This window comes from Lactuca virosa, chromosome 7, assembly GCF_052849685.1.
Source record: "Lactuca virosa cultivar CGN04683 chromosome 7, Lactuca_virosa_CGN04683_v6, whole genome shotgun sequence".
Classification (NCBI taxonomy): Eukaryota; Viridiplantae; Streptophyta; class Magnoliopsida; order Asterales; family Asteraceae; genus Lactuca; species Lactuca virosa.
In genome coordinates this window covers 71,770,079-71,791,043 of record NC_136432.1, presented here as the reverse complement: position 1 = coordinate 71,791,043, position 20,965 = coordinate 71,770,079, and the positions used below count along the sequence as shown (strand labels likewise).

The 20,965-nt window shown below is 34.5% G+C and overlaps 2 protein-coding genes across 2 annotated transcripts; both read right to left on the bottom strand.

The window, feature by feature from the left end:
• Window positions 1-1,938: 1,938 nt before the first annotated feature.
• LOC145123462 (alpha/beta hydrolase domain-containing protein WAV2-like) lies at window positions 1,939-3,860 on the bottom strand. Its single transcript, XM_079058671.1, has 6 exons — window positions 3,510-3,860; window positions 3,143-3,178; window positions 2,931-3,064; window positions 2,557-2,844; window positions 2,254-2,473; window positions 1,939-2,124 (listed from the first exon to the last, which is right to left on the bottom strand). Exons 1-6 carry the CDS (start codon window positions 3,742-3,744, stop codon window positions 2,105-2,107), a joined length of 933 nt encoding a protein of 310 aa, XP_078914797.1. The 5' UTR covers window positions 3,745-3,860; the 3' UTR covers window positions 1,939-2,104.
• Window positions 3,861-12,107: 8,247 nt separating this feature from the next.
• On the bottom strand, window positions 12,108-16,156 carry LOC145125924 (nuclear transcription factor Y subunit A-3-like). The gene is made up of 6 exons (XM_079061331.1): window positions 15,917-16,156; window positions 15,094-15,266; window positions 13,096-13,184; window positions 12,952-13,017; window positions 12,694-12,861; window positions 12,108-12,613 (listed from the first exon to the last, which is right to left on the bottom strand). The coding sequence occupies exons 1-6, from the start codon at window positions 15,970-15,972 to the stop codon at window positions 12,362-12,364; spliced, it is 804 nt and encodes a 267-aa protein (XP_078917457.1). The 5' UTR covers window positions 15,973-16,156; the 3' UTR covers window positions 12,108-12,361.
• Window positions 16,157-20,965: the final 4,809 nt, after the last annotated feature.

Below are 20,965 nucleotides of genomic sequence, written 5' to 3'. Positions count from 1 at the left end.
AGCTTAGCAACGTCGATTACCCATTCAACCACCAAAAAACGTGTCGTGTTTGTCGTAAGGGTCCAAAATAAGTCCTTAATCCAAACGTGCATTTGAAATCGACCACCATCTCCAATAAAAGGTTGAGAACATCCGAGTCGGATGTGGGTTTTGGCATCAACCTCAACGATGACTTGGACGACACCAATAGGGAGGGTTCACCGGAAGTCCACCTTCATCAACCACCATGAAGGGACAAAGGGAAACGAGCGGCATCTTCATCTGGAAAAACGAGTACCAAAGAAGTATCGTGTCGGAAAATCTAACAGCATTTCTAAAAATTCAACGCAACGTCATCAAAAAATATGGCAATTAGTTATTATATTTTGATATCCATGTGTTTTTTATTAGTAATGTAGGTTTAAATTTGTAACTTTAAATTTTTATGTTTTTTTTCCAATTTGTAATCTAGGTTTAAATTTCTAAGTTTTAATGTCTAATGTAATTTTTTTATTAGTAAAATATTTATTTATGTTTAATAATTATGTTTTTTATTTAATATAATGTCAAAAAAATATAAAAATATAAAAATATATAAATAATATGGAATGATAACTATTTAGAATGGTTAGTGGTGTAGTAGTAAGGCCGGACGGAGTGGTGAGCGGGGAAGCCGCGGGAAACGATCCCGCACCAAGAAACACCGCACCAGGGGTGCGGGAAAGGAAAGGTGGGAAGAAGGTGGGGGAAGAGAGTCCCGCACTCTCTCTCTTTTTGTGAGTGGCTGAAATTTGTTTTTTGTTTTTTTTTTTTTTTTGAGTTGCAGGTTTTAACGAGAGGAAGAAGATGAAGGCTTCTGAAAATGACATATTTGGCCCCTATGTTTTGGTCTTATGGCAGAATACACTCAACTTTAAAATCTCTTCACAAAAATAATTTTCAAAAATTACAAAATAGACCCTACACTTTTAATTTTCTACTAATTTAAATATTAGGTTTAATGTAATTTTTATTTTAATTAATTAAATGCTTTTTATTTTTAATTAAATTTTATGTTTACTATTAATTTAAAAATTATAAATCATAAAAAAAATTTATTTAAAAAAAAAAAAAAAAAGTGAGGGAAGCCCTTCCCACCCATTCTTTGGGTTTTAGTTGAGGGAAAGAGGGGTATGGCCCACAAAAAGTGAGGGAAGCTTCCCTCCCACTCCCTCCGGTCTAAGAATGTAGTGAATATGATATGATGCTGATATGACGTTACTTTTCTAATAGGAATGTGATGATCATACCCTTTAACATAACTTGACTCGTTTAATTATCATGACTTGTCGTGTTAATCGGTTTATTTTCGTGTTGGGTTTTACGTCAAGATTTAGACTTTGTAAATATGTTGTATTATGTTAGGTTGAAATATTTTAAAGCTTGAAAAGTAGACCGGGAGACAAAGAAAAAGTGAAACATCGAAGTTAGGAGGTGGAAAAAAAAAGATATTTAGTTTAGAAACCGGGAAAAGTTAGAAGAAAAAAATTATTTATTATTATATATATATATTAAAATTGTGGAGGAAAAGAACAGTGACATTTTTTTTTTCAATTTTGGTCCTCCAACTTACAACATTGACCCTTCACCTTTATGCTTTTGTTCACAATCAACCCTTTCACTTTGGTTTGAATTTTTCATAACCCTCACCTTTTATTACATATTATTAGTATTTAGTCTTTTGGCAGAAATGACTCCTCATCATTATTATTATTATCTACGTCTGTCATATTTATCGATTCGCATATTTATCGATTCGCAAACAACATTGAAAGCTTCTGGCCCCTACGTAGCGGGATAACCTTTCTAGTTTATCATTAAAGTCAGTTTAACTGTTTAAACACAAACATCATTTTGACTGACAATAGCCACTGTAGCCGGTTTCTAATGATTCGATTCTACTGGTGGTTAATGACTTGATACAGTAAAACTCTATAAAGCTGCATCTATTTTCTTAAATATCATATAATATTTGCAATTCTACAAACAAAAACACACAAATATGAATAAAAAATCTGGACCCTTTTCATGAGCTCAAAAAATCCCAATGTATTTTCAGATTTGTGCAGGAAGAAGGCATGGCAGATCACAAAGAGCTTTTGACCACTGCAATTGTTAAGAATCTCAAGAGTTACAAAAACTGTTTCCAATAAATTCCATGTGCTTATAATATATATAAACATACACTTTACACAAATATTTAAAAAATGTAAAAAGATTGATCTAAAACCATACCATTTCCATCCTCCAACACATTTTCCTGTAAAAATGTCTGAACAGCTTCCCAATACTCATCACCACCAACCAGCCACGTGTCCATATGTTTGCCATTAGGGAAATCCACAAAAATACATCTTTTGTTATGTAACGCTGCTTTTGCATATAACATCTCCATGTGAGATGGAGGAATCATCTCATCTTGTAGCCCAGAAAGAAACAAAATCGGCTGTTTTATCTGTGTATATCCATTAAAGCTTTCAACTTTTTGATGTATAAAACTATAAAAGATAAATCTTTACACTTTTTAATGTATAATACCTGTCCAATTACATCTATAGTGTTCCAAGGAGACCTGACAACAAAATTAAGAATTTTTGGGGTTTTAGAACTGCTTGAGCTTCCTCCAATGAAATATTTAAGAAAAGGTAATAAAACTCCAGCCATATCTAGAATTGAAGTAAAAGTGTTCTCCAATATCAATGCAGCCACCTTATCTGGATTATTTTTGGTGACCACAGCACCAACTGCCCCACCAAGAGACCTTCCAAATACTACTATTTGAGTAGTGTCTATGTCTGTTCTTTGACTCAGGTGATCTAAAGCAGCCTGGTGAAAATGAAAAAAAGATGGATGTGTAAAAGATAGAGAAAGCAAAATGGAATTATATAAAAAGTATTGGCTAGAAAGCAAACCTGTGCATCCCTGGTGATTCCTTCTTGAGAAGGATAACCATCACTAGCACCATACCCTCTGTAAGAAAGCATGAAAACATTGCAGTGTAGGTTTTGTAACATGATGCGCACCATTTCAAGACGATGTGCAATGTCTATTAGTTCATAAGTCAAGGCTTTCGATGATCATATATGATATATATATTCAGAATTTATATCACCAAGAAGGATACTACCAGCGTTTTCTTGGAAGAACAGAATAGTTGGGCCTGCAAATTGAACATGTATACTCTTAATCCCAAAATTTGGGAACAGATGGAGCTAAATTGAAGAATACTCTTAACATTTTGTTGCAGAAATCGCAAAATTGAGAAGAGAAGGAGCTAAGTTAACGAGTAATAAAGTGAGGAATTCTCTTCCGAATGGATCGTCAGTGATCATCCGATAGGGTAAACTAAAACACACATAAACCCTAAATTCACCAGCAGAGACGAATTTGCGCAATTTGAACAGAAGTGATGCATAATTGAAACGGGAAAGTAGATCACATATGTGAATTGATATATGCATGTTCATATATGGAGAGATAGAGATGGTGACCTGTGGAATTGGGAGAGAACTTGATGAACCACGAGTGAAGGCGGACACCATCGGAAGAAGTAAGCCATACGTCTTCGAAAATGAGGCGGAGACGATCGGGGGTGATTGGATAGGACTTGGTGAGACCAGGCAAGACGGGGACGTAAACTAACTTTTCCTGAAAGGCTACCAGCAATGCCATTCCGGCCACCGCTATTCCGCCGACGCCATAGATCAAGCTCTTGTACGACACCATCGCCACCTCTCTCTCTCTCACACACACAATCAATTCCTTGGCAAAGGAGTTAACCAAATCAGTAGCAACGTGTTCTCCAAAAAAAAAATAATAATAATAAGTGGGAAAAATAAGGAACAAAAAACAATCGTGCCTTTGAGTTTCTTCGAAGAGGAAAAGTTCGTAGAGATTTCATTGTTTTTTTTCCTCTCTAAAATTCAATAAAAATATCATTTTTCATTTTATCATAAGTGCAAGAAAATACAGATTATAACATTATAAACTTTTCTCCTCCTCTCAATTTTTAGAACACACAGTTAATGTCAGTTGATGCCTTAAATTTTTCAAGAAACTTTTTCTTCATGCATTGGTATCTTGATGACATGACCATCATAAGAGATTCAAAGAAGGTGGTCACAGTGTTGGATATCATACGGTCTTACATTGGGTCTTGAACCGAATATTAAAAAAACTGAGTTATTTTAATCTTCATGTGATGGTAGGAAGCTTCGTGGGAGTTTATCCATGTTGACATTGGAAGACTGTTATTCGGGGTGAGCTTCTTGGAGGGGTTGTTTGCAGCGACAAGTGTTTTATTGAGTCGTTGTGTTTTTCTTTCATAGTTTGGTGACACGTAGAGTGAGTTCATTTTGCCTTGATTTGTATGTGTATTTTGATCTTCATGTGATGGTAGGAAGTCGTGAGGGTTTATCCATGTTTTTTTTTGAAAGATGGTTTATCCATGTTCAACATCCCATGTTGACATCGGAAGACTTTTATTTGGGGTGGCTTCTTGGAGGGGTTGTTTGCAGAGACAAGTGTTTTATAAGAGGCGACATTGTTCTTTGACACATAGTTATGTGGATCCATTAAGGATATGGAGGTTTGTGGAGGTCATTTCTTTACTGATTTAATTTGGTGGTTTAGGGTTGTTCTCGGTAGCAGAGGCTTCATTTTATGTTTTTGTAGCCTCCAAGATCCAATCATGGGGTTTACAAGACAACAAACATGTTACAAGACAAAATGCATATGTGATATTGATTATAATTATATTTTTGTGTAACGTCCGGGTTTCGGGGCTAAGCATTATCAGATGATATAATAGTCTAGGTCAACTATTGTAACTCTTTTGAGATAATAAAGATGAAATATTTGAGTATTATGTGAATTATGTGCCTTTATATGCTTATTATTTATTTATAATGATATAATAAATAAAGGATAAAAATAAGCGTCAAAAATAAAGTGTTAGATAAACCCAATATCGATGAAGAAAGTTGTATTGGTCGTGACAAGGATTCCGGAAATATAAAGAATGCCGAAATCCGAGTTATAACGAAGAAGTTATGACCTGTCGAAGTTTCACGACAAAACCGGCACGACGCTGTGCGACGTAAATAGTGAATTTACGATAGATGACTTTTTGGCCTTAGTAATCTAAACCAAAGTTGTAGTATACGTTAAACCGAGAGCGTGCATAAAAAGAACGCACAAATCTGACTTCGTATGAGGAAGTTATTAATTTTCTAAGATTTGGCTTAGCAGTGCACAGCCCGAAACTCGAATTTTAGATCGAGCGGTTTTTGGCCTACGCGACCTAAATGAGAATTAATATCTCATTAATAGGAACTCAACGGTAAAAAGACAGACGAAAACGGAGTCCGTATGTAGAAGTTATGAATTTTACGCGGACATTTAACAGTATAATCTCCTCGTACTGTTAAATTTAAGATCGGTCGAGAATTAGCCGACAGAGTAAAATGAAAGTTGTAGATCTTATTTTTACCTACGCGTGGATATAAAGAACGCCAAAAACGGAGCTCGTATGTGAAAGTTACGGATTTTAGAAGTCGGAAGTGTGTTGTGCGAAAATGGGTGACGTGACACAATCTTGGCCATTGCTTTCTCCCCAAGTCTTACCACCAGATGGTGACATGTGGCACCAAGTTCATCCATATTTCACCTTATAAATAGAACCTCTCCCACTCTCATTTTCTTCACACATTTCCTATTCTTTCGTTCTCTCACTAGTTTCTCTCTCTAAGCCCCCTAACCCCCCTAAAGTCTAGGTAAACCCCCTAGCACCCGAAGGAAGCCCCGAGTCTCCCGGAGTCCCGAGAAAAAGGGTCTTTCGGTTCGGAAACGCTGCTCCAAGCGAAGCCCGGTTTTCTATAAAACCCGCTGTAAGTGAATGTGGGGACAGATTATACAAACACAAAGAACGCATACCTAGTCAAAAGGGTGTGAATGTGGAGAAGGGAAAGAAGGGCAATTTCGTTTTTTTCGGTTTCTTATTTCTTCATTTTTGGGACTGCAAAAAGTCAACACAACCCTGGTTCTTTCTTTCTTTCTTGATTATCTCCATTTTTTTCAATGTCGGTTTGTTGAGTTTAAAATAACGATTTAAAAAGAAGCAAACGTTAAGGATTTCAATAGGATCTAGCTGACTAGAGAATGTTTCAATAACTCTTATGATTAAAGAGTATCATACCATTAAATTTATAACAAAAAAAATGATATATACACTAAAGTCCCAATATTTTCAACGATTTGACAAAAAAGTCCTAAACTTTATTTTTTTGACTGCAAAGTCCTAATTGACGATTTGACAAGAAAGTCCTAAACTTTATTTTTTTGACAAAAAAGTCCTAATTACCGGCTAACCGGGAAAAAAGGGTAAAAGTGTAAAAAATTACCGGTAATTTGGACTTTACTATCAAAAAAATAAAGTTTAGGACTTTCTTGTCAAATCGATGAAAATATTGGGACTTTAGTGTATATATCCCGTATTTTATATCTACAAAATGTTGGGGTAAAACATGGGTAGATGTAATAGACGATGTGTGATAAAATGATGAGAGGCATCGATGTTGTTGTTGTTGATTCTGTCATCTAGCGAAGTATGGATGACAACCACGGACTCTTCTAGACAGTCCAGTGGAACGCTAGCAGGCTCGCAACCTGTAGGTGTTTGTGAACGATGTGTTCACCGGTGTACTCCATCCCCCTCATGGTTGCCTTTAGGACATTTATTGCTGAGGAACCCCCTTAGCAGTAGTGTCCATCCTGATGATGATCCTTAGGCTAGGTCCCTTATGATAGGTGTTTAGGGACGTAAAGTGAGGATAACGGGAACGGGTAATCGGGTTATTGTTGGTTGATGAAATTAATAAACTTATTTATTGTGGGTTGAAAACCCTATGTGATCACCAGGCTCCCAAGCCTGACCCACTCAGTTTCTTGTATTACAGGTAGTGGTGCACGAGCATAGATATGATGTTTGGGATGAGAGATTACGGATATAGGCCTGTAGATATGAATAAATGTAGTAAGGCTTATATTGTACTGTTTATGCTTTTGATCTGTATCGAACATGACATCCCGAGGTTTTTAATGAAATACATTTCTACGGAAATGCTTTGATAAATCTTTATCATATTTTATTTTGGGAACAAATTCCGCAACACTTTTATTTAAAATGTTACTCTGATTTTTAAACAAAGCATAAACAAAATCGGTCTTTTCTGGCCGTGAAAATGGGGATGTCACATTATGTTTTGGCTTGTCTTCATGATACGATCCCGAGCTTCGAATTTAGTGGTTTCATTAATAAGGATACCCTCAAAATATGGGAAATTAATTTATCAGGGTAATTACCTTTTTGTTTTGTTCATATCTGGGTAACTTCGTTTTTTTACACATCTAGGTAACAAACTTGTTGGAAATTGATTTATCAGGGTAATTACCTTTTTGTTTTGTTCACATCTGGGTAACTTCGTTTTTTTACACATCTAGATAACAAACTTGTTGCAGTGTTCAAATATAACCATTATGACGAGTTGTAGCAAGTTATATCTGGTCATAAGGTTGGACGGAGTCGGGTGCGGGAAGCGGGAAGAGGGGCGGGGCCTTTCCCGCTCCGATCAACACCGCACCGGCAGTGCGAGAACGGCTGCGTGGGGGAGGTGGGGGTGGGGTTGCCACGTTCTCGCTCCGATGGGGATTGGATAGAAATTTTTTCTTTATTATTATTATTATTATTATTATTATTATTATTGAAAATAACCGTTAAAAACGGTAAAATGTGATTTTTTTTCCAACGGCTATATGGTTTAAAATGTAATTTTTTTACCCTCTACAACCTCTATAAATACTCATACTCATTTACATTCAATCAAACCTTCAATCAAACCTCAACCTCTATTTTCTTCAAAAAAAAAAACGAATCCCGACAATCAAACCCCAACCTCCGATAGAAGGAAAAAAACTCATGTTTCAAGTTTAAGCACCCCTACTCGAAACATTTTTGTTATCGGTTCATCATCACAAGGAGTTTATCGTCCCCAAATCGATGCTCTCATTCAATCTCCACTACAATTTTAATACCAAAATGTTAGATAATATTACCCGGTCCAAGTTCCAAATGTTACTCCGCAAATGTTTTCAAACTTTGTTGTTTTTCCTAATCAACATTCGCCAAATCAACCTCAAACCCAAACCCAAACCCAACCCCAAACTCAAACCCAAACCCAACAATAATTCCAACTTGTCGATGAGTTGGATGACTCGGAAGAAGAAGAGATGGTTCCCGAAACTCAACCCACACCACCCCACAACGACGCAAAGGAAAACAACAAGCGCACGAGGGTGTCGCACAACCGGGAAGACAAAAGCCGATAGCATCGCTTCCACAAGAAGAGTTAGTTTTGGTAAAAGCTTGGGTTGACATTTCTGAGCATTCGAAGACGGGAAATGCACAACCGGGAGATCATTTTTGGTTTCGCATTTTAGAAGGGTTTCGGGAGGAGCTAGGAAAATATGGCAACTACCGTACGAAACACCAAATGAATTCGAAGTTTCGAGAAATAGCAAAGGGGGTTTAAAAAATAAATGGGTTGTACAACAACCTAAAAATCCAACGAAAAAGCGGTCAAGGCGACGAAGAAATACTTCAAGAAGCTTTGAAATTTTACCTTGAGGAAGTCAGAAAACCATTCAAGTGGCACGATTGTTGGAAATTATTGATTAAATGTCCTAGGTGGAAAAAATATGACCAAGATTTTATTTTTGGAGTACAACAATCAAAACGAATGAAAACGAGCTCTAATGGTTACACAACTTCCTCCGATGCTCGGGTTGGTCTAGATTTAAATCAGGAGGACAAACTCGAGCTAGAAGAAATTGTCCGACCGATGGGTAGGGACAAAGCAAAGAGGAAGGAAAAGGGACTTCTTCGGGTGCATCGGATTTCAGCATGGACCTTGATGAAATGCGAAAAATAACAGCGTCGTTTGATCGATATAATCTTAATTTCGCTGAACGTTTGACGTTCGACAAAGAAAAAGAAGAAGCAAGGAAGAAGGAGCGCGCGGAGAGACATGAAATGAAGGATATAAAGTTCTTGATGGAAACCACCGACCATCTCTCGGGACCGGCTCTCGAGCTCATGATGAGGAAGAGGGAAAAAATTATGAAAAAATATTTTCCATAGGTTGTTGTTGGTTTGTTTGATTTTTTGTTTGTGATTTTTTTAATATTCTACTTTTTTAAATCTTAGGTTTATTGTAATTTTTATTTTAATTAATGAAATGCATTTTCTTTTTAATTAAAATTTTTGTTTATTATTAATTTAAAAATTATAAATCATAAAAATGAATTAATTTTATTTAAAAAAAAATAAAAAAACGAATAGTGAGGATAGTTTTCCACACATTCCTTGGGTTTAGGTGAGGGAAATGAAAGTGAGGGAAAGAGTGTTGTGGCCCACAAAAAGTGAGGGGAGTTTTCCATCCACACTCTCCGGTCTAATGGTCATATATGGACACTTCCAACAAGTTTGTTACCTAGATATGTACAAAAAAAGATTATCCAAATGTGAACAAAACGAAAATGTAATTACCCTGAAAATTCATTTTTTTTTACGTTCTAATTTTGATTTGGTATAAAATTTAACCTAAATGGTAAATATTTTTAAAATCACACCATCTTGATAAATATATTTTTAAAATACACTACTTTGGTAAAAAAAAACACTCCATAATTGACAAGGAAAAAAACATCGTCATTTTATGGAATTTTATTGTTTAAAATATTAAATATAAAAAATAAAATTTACTAGACACTAGATGAAGACCAATACATGAAACAGAACACAATCTTTAATGGAGTTTGCTCAATGTATTACAGGAATTTAAAATACAAAAAATAAAAGTACATTTTATTTACATCGATAGTATTGCTCTTGTCTCGTATATATAGAGCTATTTGATAATTATGCTACCAAAACAGTTCTCAACATGCCGTGGTCAATTTAAGTGCTCATAAAAGGTGATTGTTTAAAGAAAATTTAACTGAAGTTATTAATATTGCAAATATTATGATTGATCGCCTTAATAAAAACGGAAATTGACTTATGGTAATTACTTTTTCATTTTGTTCACATTTGGATAACTTCATTTTTTTGTACCATCTAGGTAACGAACTTGTTGGAAGCTTCACATATGACCATTATGACCGGCTGCAACTTGCTACAACCGATCATAATGGTCATATGTGAACACTTTCAAAAAGCTCGTTACCTAAATGTGTACAAAAAAACGAAGTTACCCAAATGTTAACAAAATAAAAAGATAATTACCTTGATAACTCAATTCCTCCCCCTCCCCACCCCCGCCCACCCCAATATATATATATATATATATATATATATATATATATATATATATATATATATATATATATATATATATATATATATATAAGCCACTAGCCTTTTTAATAAAATTGTATTCATATAATCTTATAATATTTTAAATCACTATGCACCAATACAATCAACTTTATTTATATAAAATACAATCCCAAACACCTTAATAAACATAATTGTAACACCCGACATTTTCAAACAGTTAATTACTATGGTTTTTAAAACATCTATGACATAAAATCATATTTATCAAAATGACGTAAAAAAACATTTATGTTTGCTTCAGAAAATACAAACCGACACTAGGTGTTACATCTGATAATAAATAAAACCATAGCAAAGTAGAAAATATACATGACAAAGAACTAAGTCTAACTTTTATCTTTCAAAGGCTCATTTCTATAATCCACAATCTTTTAATTCTTCAAACCTGAACCTGAGATACATGACATTTAAACGAAATAAACCTTATGGGCCTTCTCGTATCATGCCTTTGTATTTGCATACGGTCCTTTAGTTATGTATAGATCTAAACCTTAGGCAAAATCATAAAATTGACAACCTATCAACCTTACCAAAATAATAAGAATAAATCAAGCCATTAAAGTATCCATCGACTTCTACCTCGCGAATGGATATATAGTCCCGGTAGAGTCGTCCCATATCACGTTCTTGGGATATCGCAATTGTTCGGAAAGTACTTTATATTATGCAATCACATTCAATGTACGCATGATCACCACTTTTATTTTGGAGGCTCAATCACATACATATGTCATGCTCTATCTAGAAAAAAATAATAACTTGCATAGTATAAACAATTTATCATATCGAAGCATTAACAAATTTAAAACCTTTAGCATGAGCTTATATCATACTTTTATCTTTCAAAATCACATATAATTAATACATACTCTTACAAAAAGTTCATTTATTCAAAATTACTTATTTTTCAAAACTTTAGCTTACTCCTTTGAAAAAAGTTTATTTATTCCTCAACCAATACTTTTCTTTTTCAAAACTATTTCAAATGCTACTTACTCTTTAAAAAAGTTCATTTGATCAAAACTCTTTGTATTAAGTTTAATCTTTAAGATCATTATGCCAAAACTAAAATAAATTCAGAGGCTTTTCCAAAACTTACAAACCTAGCCTCCCTCTTTGTCATTCTTCTTTCATTTTTTTTTAATTCATAGTTTGGTTTTAGTAAGTTGACTAATGAATATTTAAATTAGATAGTTGACCTATAGACATCTGTGATTTGGTCATCAAATAAATATGAATTATATGTTTTTTGTTGGCTAAATTTTGACATAAATAAACTCTATTACATAATCGATCTATATCTTTCCATATTTTTATAATTGAACGGAATACATAAAAGCTTTTTTATAAGTAAGTGGGTCACATAGATATTTCCCAAAGTCAACCAATGACTATCTATCATCCTTAAAGGAATTTTCTATTAAAAACTTACCCATAGAGTCAAAACTTTCAATACAATAAAAAATGTTATCTTGTTTTCAAACAAAAGAAGTATTCTTCAATTTAGTTATATACTTTATTTTAGAATATCACTTGCATTTTCTTATTCTATAGTTATTTTGATAACTATTTAAAGAAATTTATGTAATCCAAAAGTAAATATTTAGAATATATTAAACTCAAACACTTGACATTTTCTGCAATTATACAATCCCAACCAATTTCATAACAAATTCCAATTTCCATAATCATAAACCAACCCTTCAATTTATGAAATTCAAATTTCCAAACACCATTTAAGTAAGCTACAATCTTTTCCAAAACAAATACAATAAACTAAGCTCGATGAACACAAAATGAACATCAAAAACTTAGTAACAAAGCCAAGGATGAGTTGCCCAACCGGTGTATTATCTCACCAGCCAATCTATAAAACCACCAAACCAATCATGTTTGTCCACCCGAAGTGCTTAAAAACCCCTCATTTCCCCTTATTCCCCATGAAATGCCACTATACCCATGATAATGTTCATGTTCCATTCCAGATTGATTAGCTTCTTGATAACTTGAAGGGCAATGAGAGGTCAAGAATCTTGCAGGTTTTGATTGTTGTTGAGGTTTTTTGGTGGGAAGAAACCTCCCACCTGAACCTCTAACCCTATTCAAAGCATGTTTATGTCTAGATTCATGAAGGTAAGGCTGCAAAAGTCATTTCACACACAAAGATCACTAAAGATATCTACTTTCTTAATGTTAAGATCAAGAAAGATTGTGGGTACCCTTCGGTTTTTGACAAGTTTGTTTTGAGCTTCAAGTTTGGCTCGAATCTGTCTCCTTCTGAGAATACCATGATATTGTTTTGCATTGACATAAATAGGGCCATCTTCTGATAGATCTAAGGGGAGTGGAACTCGGGTAGGAGCTATTTGTATGATATGAGGTTGAATCTGGTCAAAATATTGATAATAATTTCATCATAGGGAGTATATTCATGAATCTTGATTACATAAGTTGTTAATGTGGTAAAGAGGACTTACAATAGGTTGTGATCCATAGGGGGTATAGAGTCCATTGAAGTAATTATCAGCATAAACATTTTCAACCTGATTTTGAAAGCAAAAAAGTTAGTAGAATATGTGAATAAAACGGATTAAAAAAGAATGAGATGTCATGTGACATACTATTGGTGTTGTCTTTTCAGCTTGAAGACCACCTGTCATGCCAAAACTTGGATTGCCCATAAATAAAAATGGCTTCATTTGAGTTTCATCTTGAAGATATCATGAAAAAAGAGAGTAACTAATCATATAAACACATTCTCTAAAAGTGAAAAAAACTAAGAAAATCAATTGAACTTTATTTACTTTGGCGATAAGGGAGGGGTAATTTTGGTATTTGGGTGATGACTAGTGAAATTATGAATTCGGGTATTAAGAATGGAAGTAGAACATCATATAGGTTTTGCTTAAGTAAGTAGAAGTAGAACATCATATAGGTTTTGCTTAAGTAGGTTGCTTTTACATATTTTAATGTGTTATTAACTACTAAGATCGTTTTTGTTCTTTTACTAATGTGTTGTTTCTTTTCTACTTAACGCATGTATGGATATAGTGGCTGAATTGGTAATGATGTTTGTCTGGATAAAGTGTTGTATACATAAGGTTTGTTTCTTTTCTAGACTAAAATAAGCCGTATGAATGAGACTAAATAACTATTTTACCCTTGCATTCCAACAAAAAAACTTCACAATACTTATCAATTTTTAATGTGAGAGGAGTTAGGAGGAAAAAAGAAGTATGGCAATTAGGTAAAGAGTAAGTGTTTTAATACATAAAGGCAGGTTTTTAAGCTTAACCCATAAAGTCATTTTGTCGATATTAACTTATTAAGTCAAAAAGAAACAACCATGTATGATAGTCCACATTAAGTGCTTTAACTCATCAAGCCCATTAACTAAAAAAGAAACAACTTATTCGCTATGTATAAGTGTTTCTTTTCGACTTAGTGAAAATGTAACAACTTGAAAGAGAAAGTAATGAAAACTAGGTTTTCATATTAAGTCCTAACTTTTGACAATTTATGGGACCTTAGTTTTAGGCTTTTATATTACACTCATATGAATATGATTATATATGAACACACCCTTGTTTCTTTAATCTTTAGAATCACAAAGTCTTAAGGGGTGTTTGGTTCGCAGAATGTTTTTGAAAGGAATGGAATCAATCGAAAGAATTGGAATATGAAGGAATTAGAATTTGTCATGCATTTGGTTGACATGAGAAATAACGGAATTTTTTATTGTTTTATGTTTGGTTTGGAAAATATGTTCAACTATTATAAATATTTATGTAAAAACACCAAAATATTCCTTATTGCTTTTTTGTACTTGTGTATTTAATAAAAATGATAGATTTTTGTCTACTAAAATCTTTTATTTATTAGTTACATCTTTTTAACCTTTTTAATAAAAATCAATTGTGTTCCACAATTGTATTCAAAATTAATGAATAAAACCCACCCCAAGATTTACAAATTTTAAATTTAATTTTTTGAATGATCAAGTTATGGTCTTTAAGTTGAGGAAAAAATGATTACTATTTTTAATTTTTGGATTTTTGGTTGTTGATTTTGGTGATGCTTATATGTCCATTTGCGTTTAATATCATTGTATAGAAGGATATATTTGTCTTTTTGATAGAATAGGGAGAATGTAATTTAGATTCCTTTAAACATGGATTTCAACGGGAATCCAATTCCATCGATTTCAACAACCAAACACATCATTGCAGGAATGTTTCATTCCAATTCCTTCAGAATATTCCACCAGAATCCATGAAACAAACACGCCCTTAGTATTCATGTACCCATTACAAGTTTGATTCTAAAAGCCAAAGCCAATAAAAGATTGAACATAAACCTTGTGTTATTGTTTTTTTTTTTGTATCATCATCATCATCATCATATTAGCTTTGTTGCAATTTGCAAACTAACCAACATTGTTACAAAAATGTAAAAAGGTTGTTTATTTAGCATTTACATTTTCACAAGTTCTCTAACATGGCTTGTTATTGCAAACTATAGTTCAATAAGAATAATGGTATGATGGTTGAAAAAGTCAATATATCCAAAAAAAAAAAAAAAAAAAAAAAAAAAAAAAAAAAGTTATAGCAATCAACTACCTGAACCAGATGATGAGATGCATTGATCTTGAGAATGAACTCCATGTGTAGCAACATCATCATCCTTTTGAGATTGATCAGATGAAAGACACGTGGATGAATCTTGATTGTAAGATTGCTGAGTCAACTCATTCGGGTCTACAGGTAGGTGGGGTGCAGGAACCATCTTCAAGCTATAATTTTTGTAAACAATTTGAGGTATTTGCTGCTCATCTCAGTATCATCATGTTATGCAAGTTACATATGTAATTAAGCATTAAATTGACTAATGCTTTTCTTTGATTTACACATTGTAGTTTGTTTGAATGAATCTAATCAAATAAAGCAACCAAAACATTATTGATCATGAAAAAAATTCAATCCAATATCATAAAAAGACCCGCCATGAACATGCATACAGTTCACAGCCCTATCGAGATAAGATCAAAATCAATTTCGAGGGACGAAAACAATTTTTAAAACCCCCAAAAAGATCAAAGCCCAAATCTTTATCAGAAAATCGAAGGTCACTGATGATTCTCGTAACTAGAAAGGGTTGGGGGGACCCCGAGAAGGAGGAAGAACAGCTGAAAAATATTACAGAAAAAGAATATAAAGCAACTGACTCAAACTCAACACAGTATGCATTGATTTCATTCAAGAATCATAAATAAAGATATACCCACATCAAGATTGAACAAAAAGTATAAAATATAAGATAAAATTAGCAAAAAAGGAAAACCCGATATAGTAAAAGTCAAACAAAAGAAAAAAGAAAGAAACCCAGATAAGAGAAGTGTTGTAAGATGAAAGAAGTAAGAGAGAGAATGAAGAAAAATTGAACCTTTGAGATCTTGAAGAAGGAAGCAAGAAACAGAGTTGTTGGGGGAAATTGGGCATGTCTCCTCCCTTGAAACCCTCTAGAAATCTTCTCTCTCTTTCCCTGTCATCTAGGTTTGATGTATCTATCTAATATATCTATCTCTATACTTCTTCCTCCCAGAAATAGCTTTAAATATTTCCTGCTAATTTTTAATGCTCAATGGAATAATAAAGACAGACACCTATGCCATCGAACAACCATCCTCCCCTGCTCATTTGGAAATTTTCTTTTCTTATTATTGTCGCTTCTGTTCTCTAGTTGGTCCCACCATAATAATCACCTTATTTTATTCAAATATTATAAATATTTTAATGATGACGTACTTTGAACTATGAACATACCATAAAAACCTAATTGGTTTAATCCTTTCACAAAAATGGTAAATTAATAGTATTAAACGTATCAAATATTGTTACACGACGAAAAGTCGTTCACATGACCCATAAATTATTCTAAGGATTTTAATGGAAAACATCTTCTAACTCCCGAACTTGTGGTGATCCGACTTCATGATTTGTGTGTATATATTGTCTTGGTTGGAGATTATGGATTACCAAACTTATGTGCAATTTTTTTCTTGATCAACAAACCATGGTACATACACTAAAGCTTATTAATTAATTACCAACAACGAAATATCTCTATCTCATAGGAATCTTCTTTCTCTATATCTCTATCTTTGTTACGTGACTTATCACATAATGTTTGTCCCTTTGACAATTTGTCTCTTTTAAGAGATCTACTATTACTCATTTAGTACTTAATACATTAAGTACTTAATCTATATCTATGTCTAGTACCATAAAACATTCTACAATACTAATAATAGCTAGACATACTTACATACTCTTATGATTGTATTATATATAATTATCTTCTATCTCTTTCTTTTATCTCTTAGGTATTTAGCAAATATCCTTATAATCTAAACCCACATTTTATTTGTATACATATATGTAACATCTCATTTTCACATTCGAATAAAATTCAATAAACTGAATCGTTCGTAAATCGTAAAAATGAGTGCGCCAAAACATATATATATATATATATATATATATATATATATATATATATATATATATACATACACACACATATATAAAGTACACATCGTCCCGATCCCAAAAATATAAATTTCGTAGAAATCTGACTCCGTATGAATTATATATGATTTTTATAAGATATAAAACTCCGTCGCGCACAAGGAATGTCTGACGTAAAAATCTACGAAGAGAATGGTTGACTTTTGGGTAAAGTCACTAAAAGGACAATCGTGGTAGTCTTTAAGATAGGAATTTTGAGAAAAGGAATGTCAAAAACGGAGTCCGTACGAGAGAGTTATGATTTTAGCAAAATCATTAAATCATATAAAAATAAGGGCTAAAAATAAAGTCAAAATTAGCCGATGGAGCCTAAAGGAAAGTTGTAGTATATGTTGATTGCTACGCTTGAAAAAAAACGTCAAGAACGGAGTTCGTATGAAGAAGTTATGGAATTTACAAAATCTGTGATTTGCGTCCCGCGCAGTGCACGCCCGGTGCGCGACGCACGCTTCTAGAACGTGAAAACGCGGACCACAGAGAAGCCGACACGTGACACAAAGTGGCTAGGAAGACGTAGCCTTAAAATACGCGACGTGCACCCCTTATGCACGCTGCGTACCCCAAAAATGGCCTATAAAAGGGCAGCAACCCTCATTCTCTCCCTCACACATTTCCAATCGTTCTCTCTCGATAAAAATTTGATACTAGCCTATTTTTCCTTCGTTTCTGGCCTGCGAAGAAGTCCTATGACACCCCTGAGTACTCATATGAGTAGTAACATTCGATTAGGAGATCCCGAGTTAGTATTATGCCCGCTTAGATCCCAGTTCTCATCAAAAGTACTTTGTAAGTGAGCTACGCTTACTCTACCTCCGTGTAATTTATAATTATAGTCATAATCGTTATGATGAACTTATAATTAAGATTTATCAGTAATTCCATGTTATAATACTGATTAATCTACTTACGGGAGAGGTGTCTAGAATGGTCATGTTGGCTTGGTTGTTGGATTTCAGAGAAGCTATATGCCGAAATGATCCTGCCTCCCAACTGCCCTGCCTGGCTGATGCTCACTTAATATATCTATCGGTATTCATTAGGATTAGTGATAGGTCTAGCCTACGTTACCAGATCGTCGTAGAAATTAATAAGTTATAGTATTATAGGTTAATACTCGTTAAGCGTGTTACTCGTCTGTTGGATCACCAATCGGATCGCCTAGATCCTGTCAATCGTCTAAGTGGTTGTCCAGGTGAGTTCATCTCATTATATTATGTATTCCAGTATATATATGTGTGTGTTAGGATATAGGAACTAGCAGTGTAGAGCCTATAGTATAGTTTTATATGTGTCGGTAGAACCGAATATGTAGTATCTATGTGTGAGATTGTTGTTATGCTTATAAGTTATTATAAATTAGTTAGGGGATGATGGCGAAACGACAAAGAGGTCGGGAGTCTATAGGCCCATCTGTTAACGAAATGGCATGTAGGCCGTAAGTACACATTGATACGTGTTAACGAAATAACATGTAGGTCGTAAGTACACGTAAATTCGTGTTGAAGACAAAATGGCGTGTAGGCCATAAGTCTAAAATACATATATTATTTGTATGCATGTATGTGTATTGTGGTATATGGTGTATTGGGGGAACTCACTAATCCTAGCGCTTACCCAGTTGTTATAAATGTTTTTCAGGCACTTCATTTGGTTCGTGATAAGGGCAAGGTTCGAATGTACTCATGCACATTCTCAATAATGTTTTCCACATTATACTCTGATGTAATTGAATATTTAATAAATAAAAATGAAAAATTTTGAGTTGAAATTCAGTACGTTACAATATATGCTCTGCTACATGTATCTTGCATATACTTCTTACTTACTTTTAATATGTGTACATGCTCTATGTAACATCCCAAAATCAAGGTAAATTTTTCATTTTCAAAATCCAACAAAAATCATAATAGTTTACAAAACATAGTTCCCACGAGTAAATATCATGAATCGGAGTATCCCAAAATCAAATATCATCAAATCAGAAGGAAGTGTACGATCACGTCTTTGTTTTTCCCCGATCATCTAAAGTACCTGAAACAATAAACTTAAATTGTAAGTCAAAGCTTAGTAAGTTTTCCCCAAATACCATACAATAGAACATATACACATAATACATATTGGGTCCATAACCTCCCGATTGGATTACCCCTGGCACACAACCTTCTGGTTGGATTGCCCTGGCCCACAACCTCACGGTTGGATTGCCCCTTCTGGCCTACAACCACAAGGTTGGATTGCCACCGGTCACAACGTTTCGATTGGATTGCCCGGGTTTGTTGACTGGCAGCACGAAGCAATACAGTCTCAACCAAACCACACTATGTCAACATGTAAAACAAATAAACACATAATGACAACCAGATAATCATGCAGGTCTTAACAGTTCACTACAGTATAGCAACATTCCAAACCAGAATACACAATCTACTGGGTCGGCATTGGTGTCTTCGACCCACAAGTACAGTGATGAAAACTCACCTCACAGTCTGAAAAGATAGCAGAATAGAACTCTGCTCCAACTGTCAACTCTACGCGTCACCTATATAGAAAACAGTGACCTAGACTCAATTCACAACTCAAAATACCCAAAATACCCCTAGTTCAACTTGGTCGAAAGTCAAAAGTCAACTCGAGACAGAGTACGCGTTGCGTATTCAGCATGTATGCATGGCGTACTCATTCAACAAAAATGGGGCTTCAATGGAGTACGCATTGCGTACTCAGAAGTACACCCAACGTACTCGGCCAACCTTAGCAATCACTCGAAACGGTCCAAGATTATGATTGAAAAAGCTCATCGTACTCGGCCAAACTTAGCAATCATTCAACAGGCCCACCGTAGCTGAGACGCGTGAAAGGTGATGTGAATCTGATTGAGCTCTTCAGGCAAATCTAATCGATAGGCTACCCGACCAACCTTAGCAATCACTTGAAACGACCCAAGATTCTGGGGCCCCAACTTGCCTCTCTTCCTAAAGCATGTCACCGAAGTGAGACTCACATACCCTGGCTAATCATGAATCCTTGACCCACTAACTTTGACCAATGAAAAATAACCATCACTACCCTGCTCGAAATACGGAAATACAATACCTTGTCCGACTCCCAAAGAAGCAAAACCATCCCGGAACACAATCAATATGACTTCACTTAGCAACCCGAACCATACGGAACCCTTCCAGCCCTGAATTCTTGTTGATACCACTAGAAAACAAAATTTCTGACTATTCACTATTGTTGAACCCTCCACTTGAAAACAAAGGTGACTCCCAACACGAGTCTCAACTAAATAATCGTTGTAGTGGAACACGAAAAATGTTAATATATATTCCACAACCCCCTTTAACCACTTCAAACCTAGGCATCTTATAAAGAAATCTCGAGAGACCACTCGGAAACCCACAACTGCCACACAAACAACCCAATGGTTTGAGAATACTCATTCGCAATGAATAACTTTCTTTCCCTAGCTGTAAGACCCAACTTCTCGTGAGAACCACGCAACTGAGAACTCTCAAAACTACAACAACAAACCAACTTCATCAATATACTTCCCAGAACCGGGAACCCATAATTTCTAAACTTCAGAAACCATCCTCTAAGACTAATGTTCATCCATTCGTCGTACCTACCCCTAGTTCCTAACTAGGAACACAACCAAAACATGCGGAAAGTATACTCAAAACATATAAATTTCGAATTTCGCCCAATCCTAAATCCGAAAATTGCACCTAAAATCTTAAATACACACTTGACTCCCTGACAAGTCATCACCAACCTACTGCTCCCACGAGTATAATGATGGTCCACCCTAAGATTTTCACGTTGCATCCAATTCCCTTAACAGGTCAGGTGTACCTCCACCTGACAAATCACTCGAGACATTCACGATGAACTTCATGAC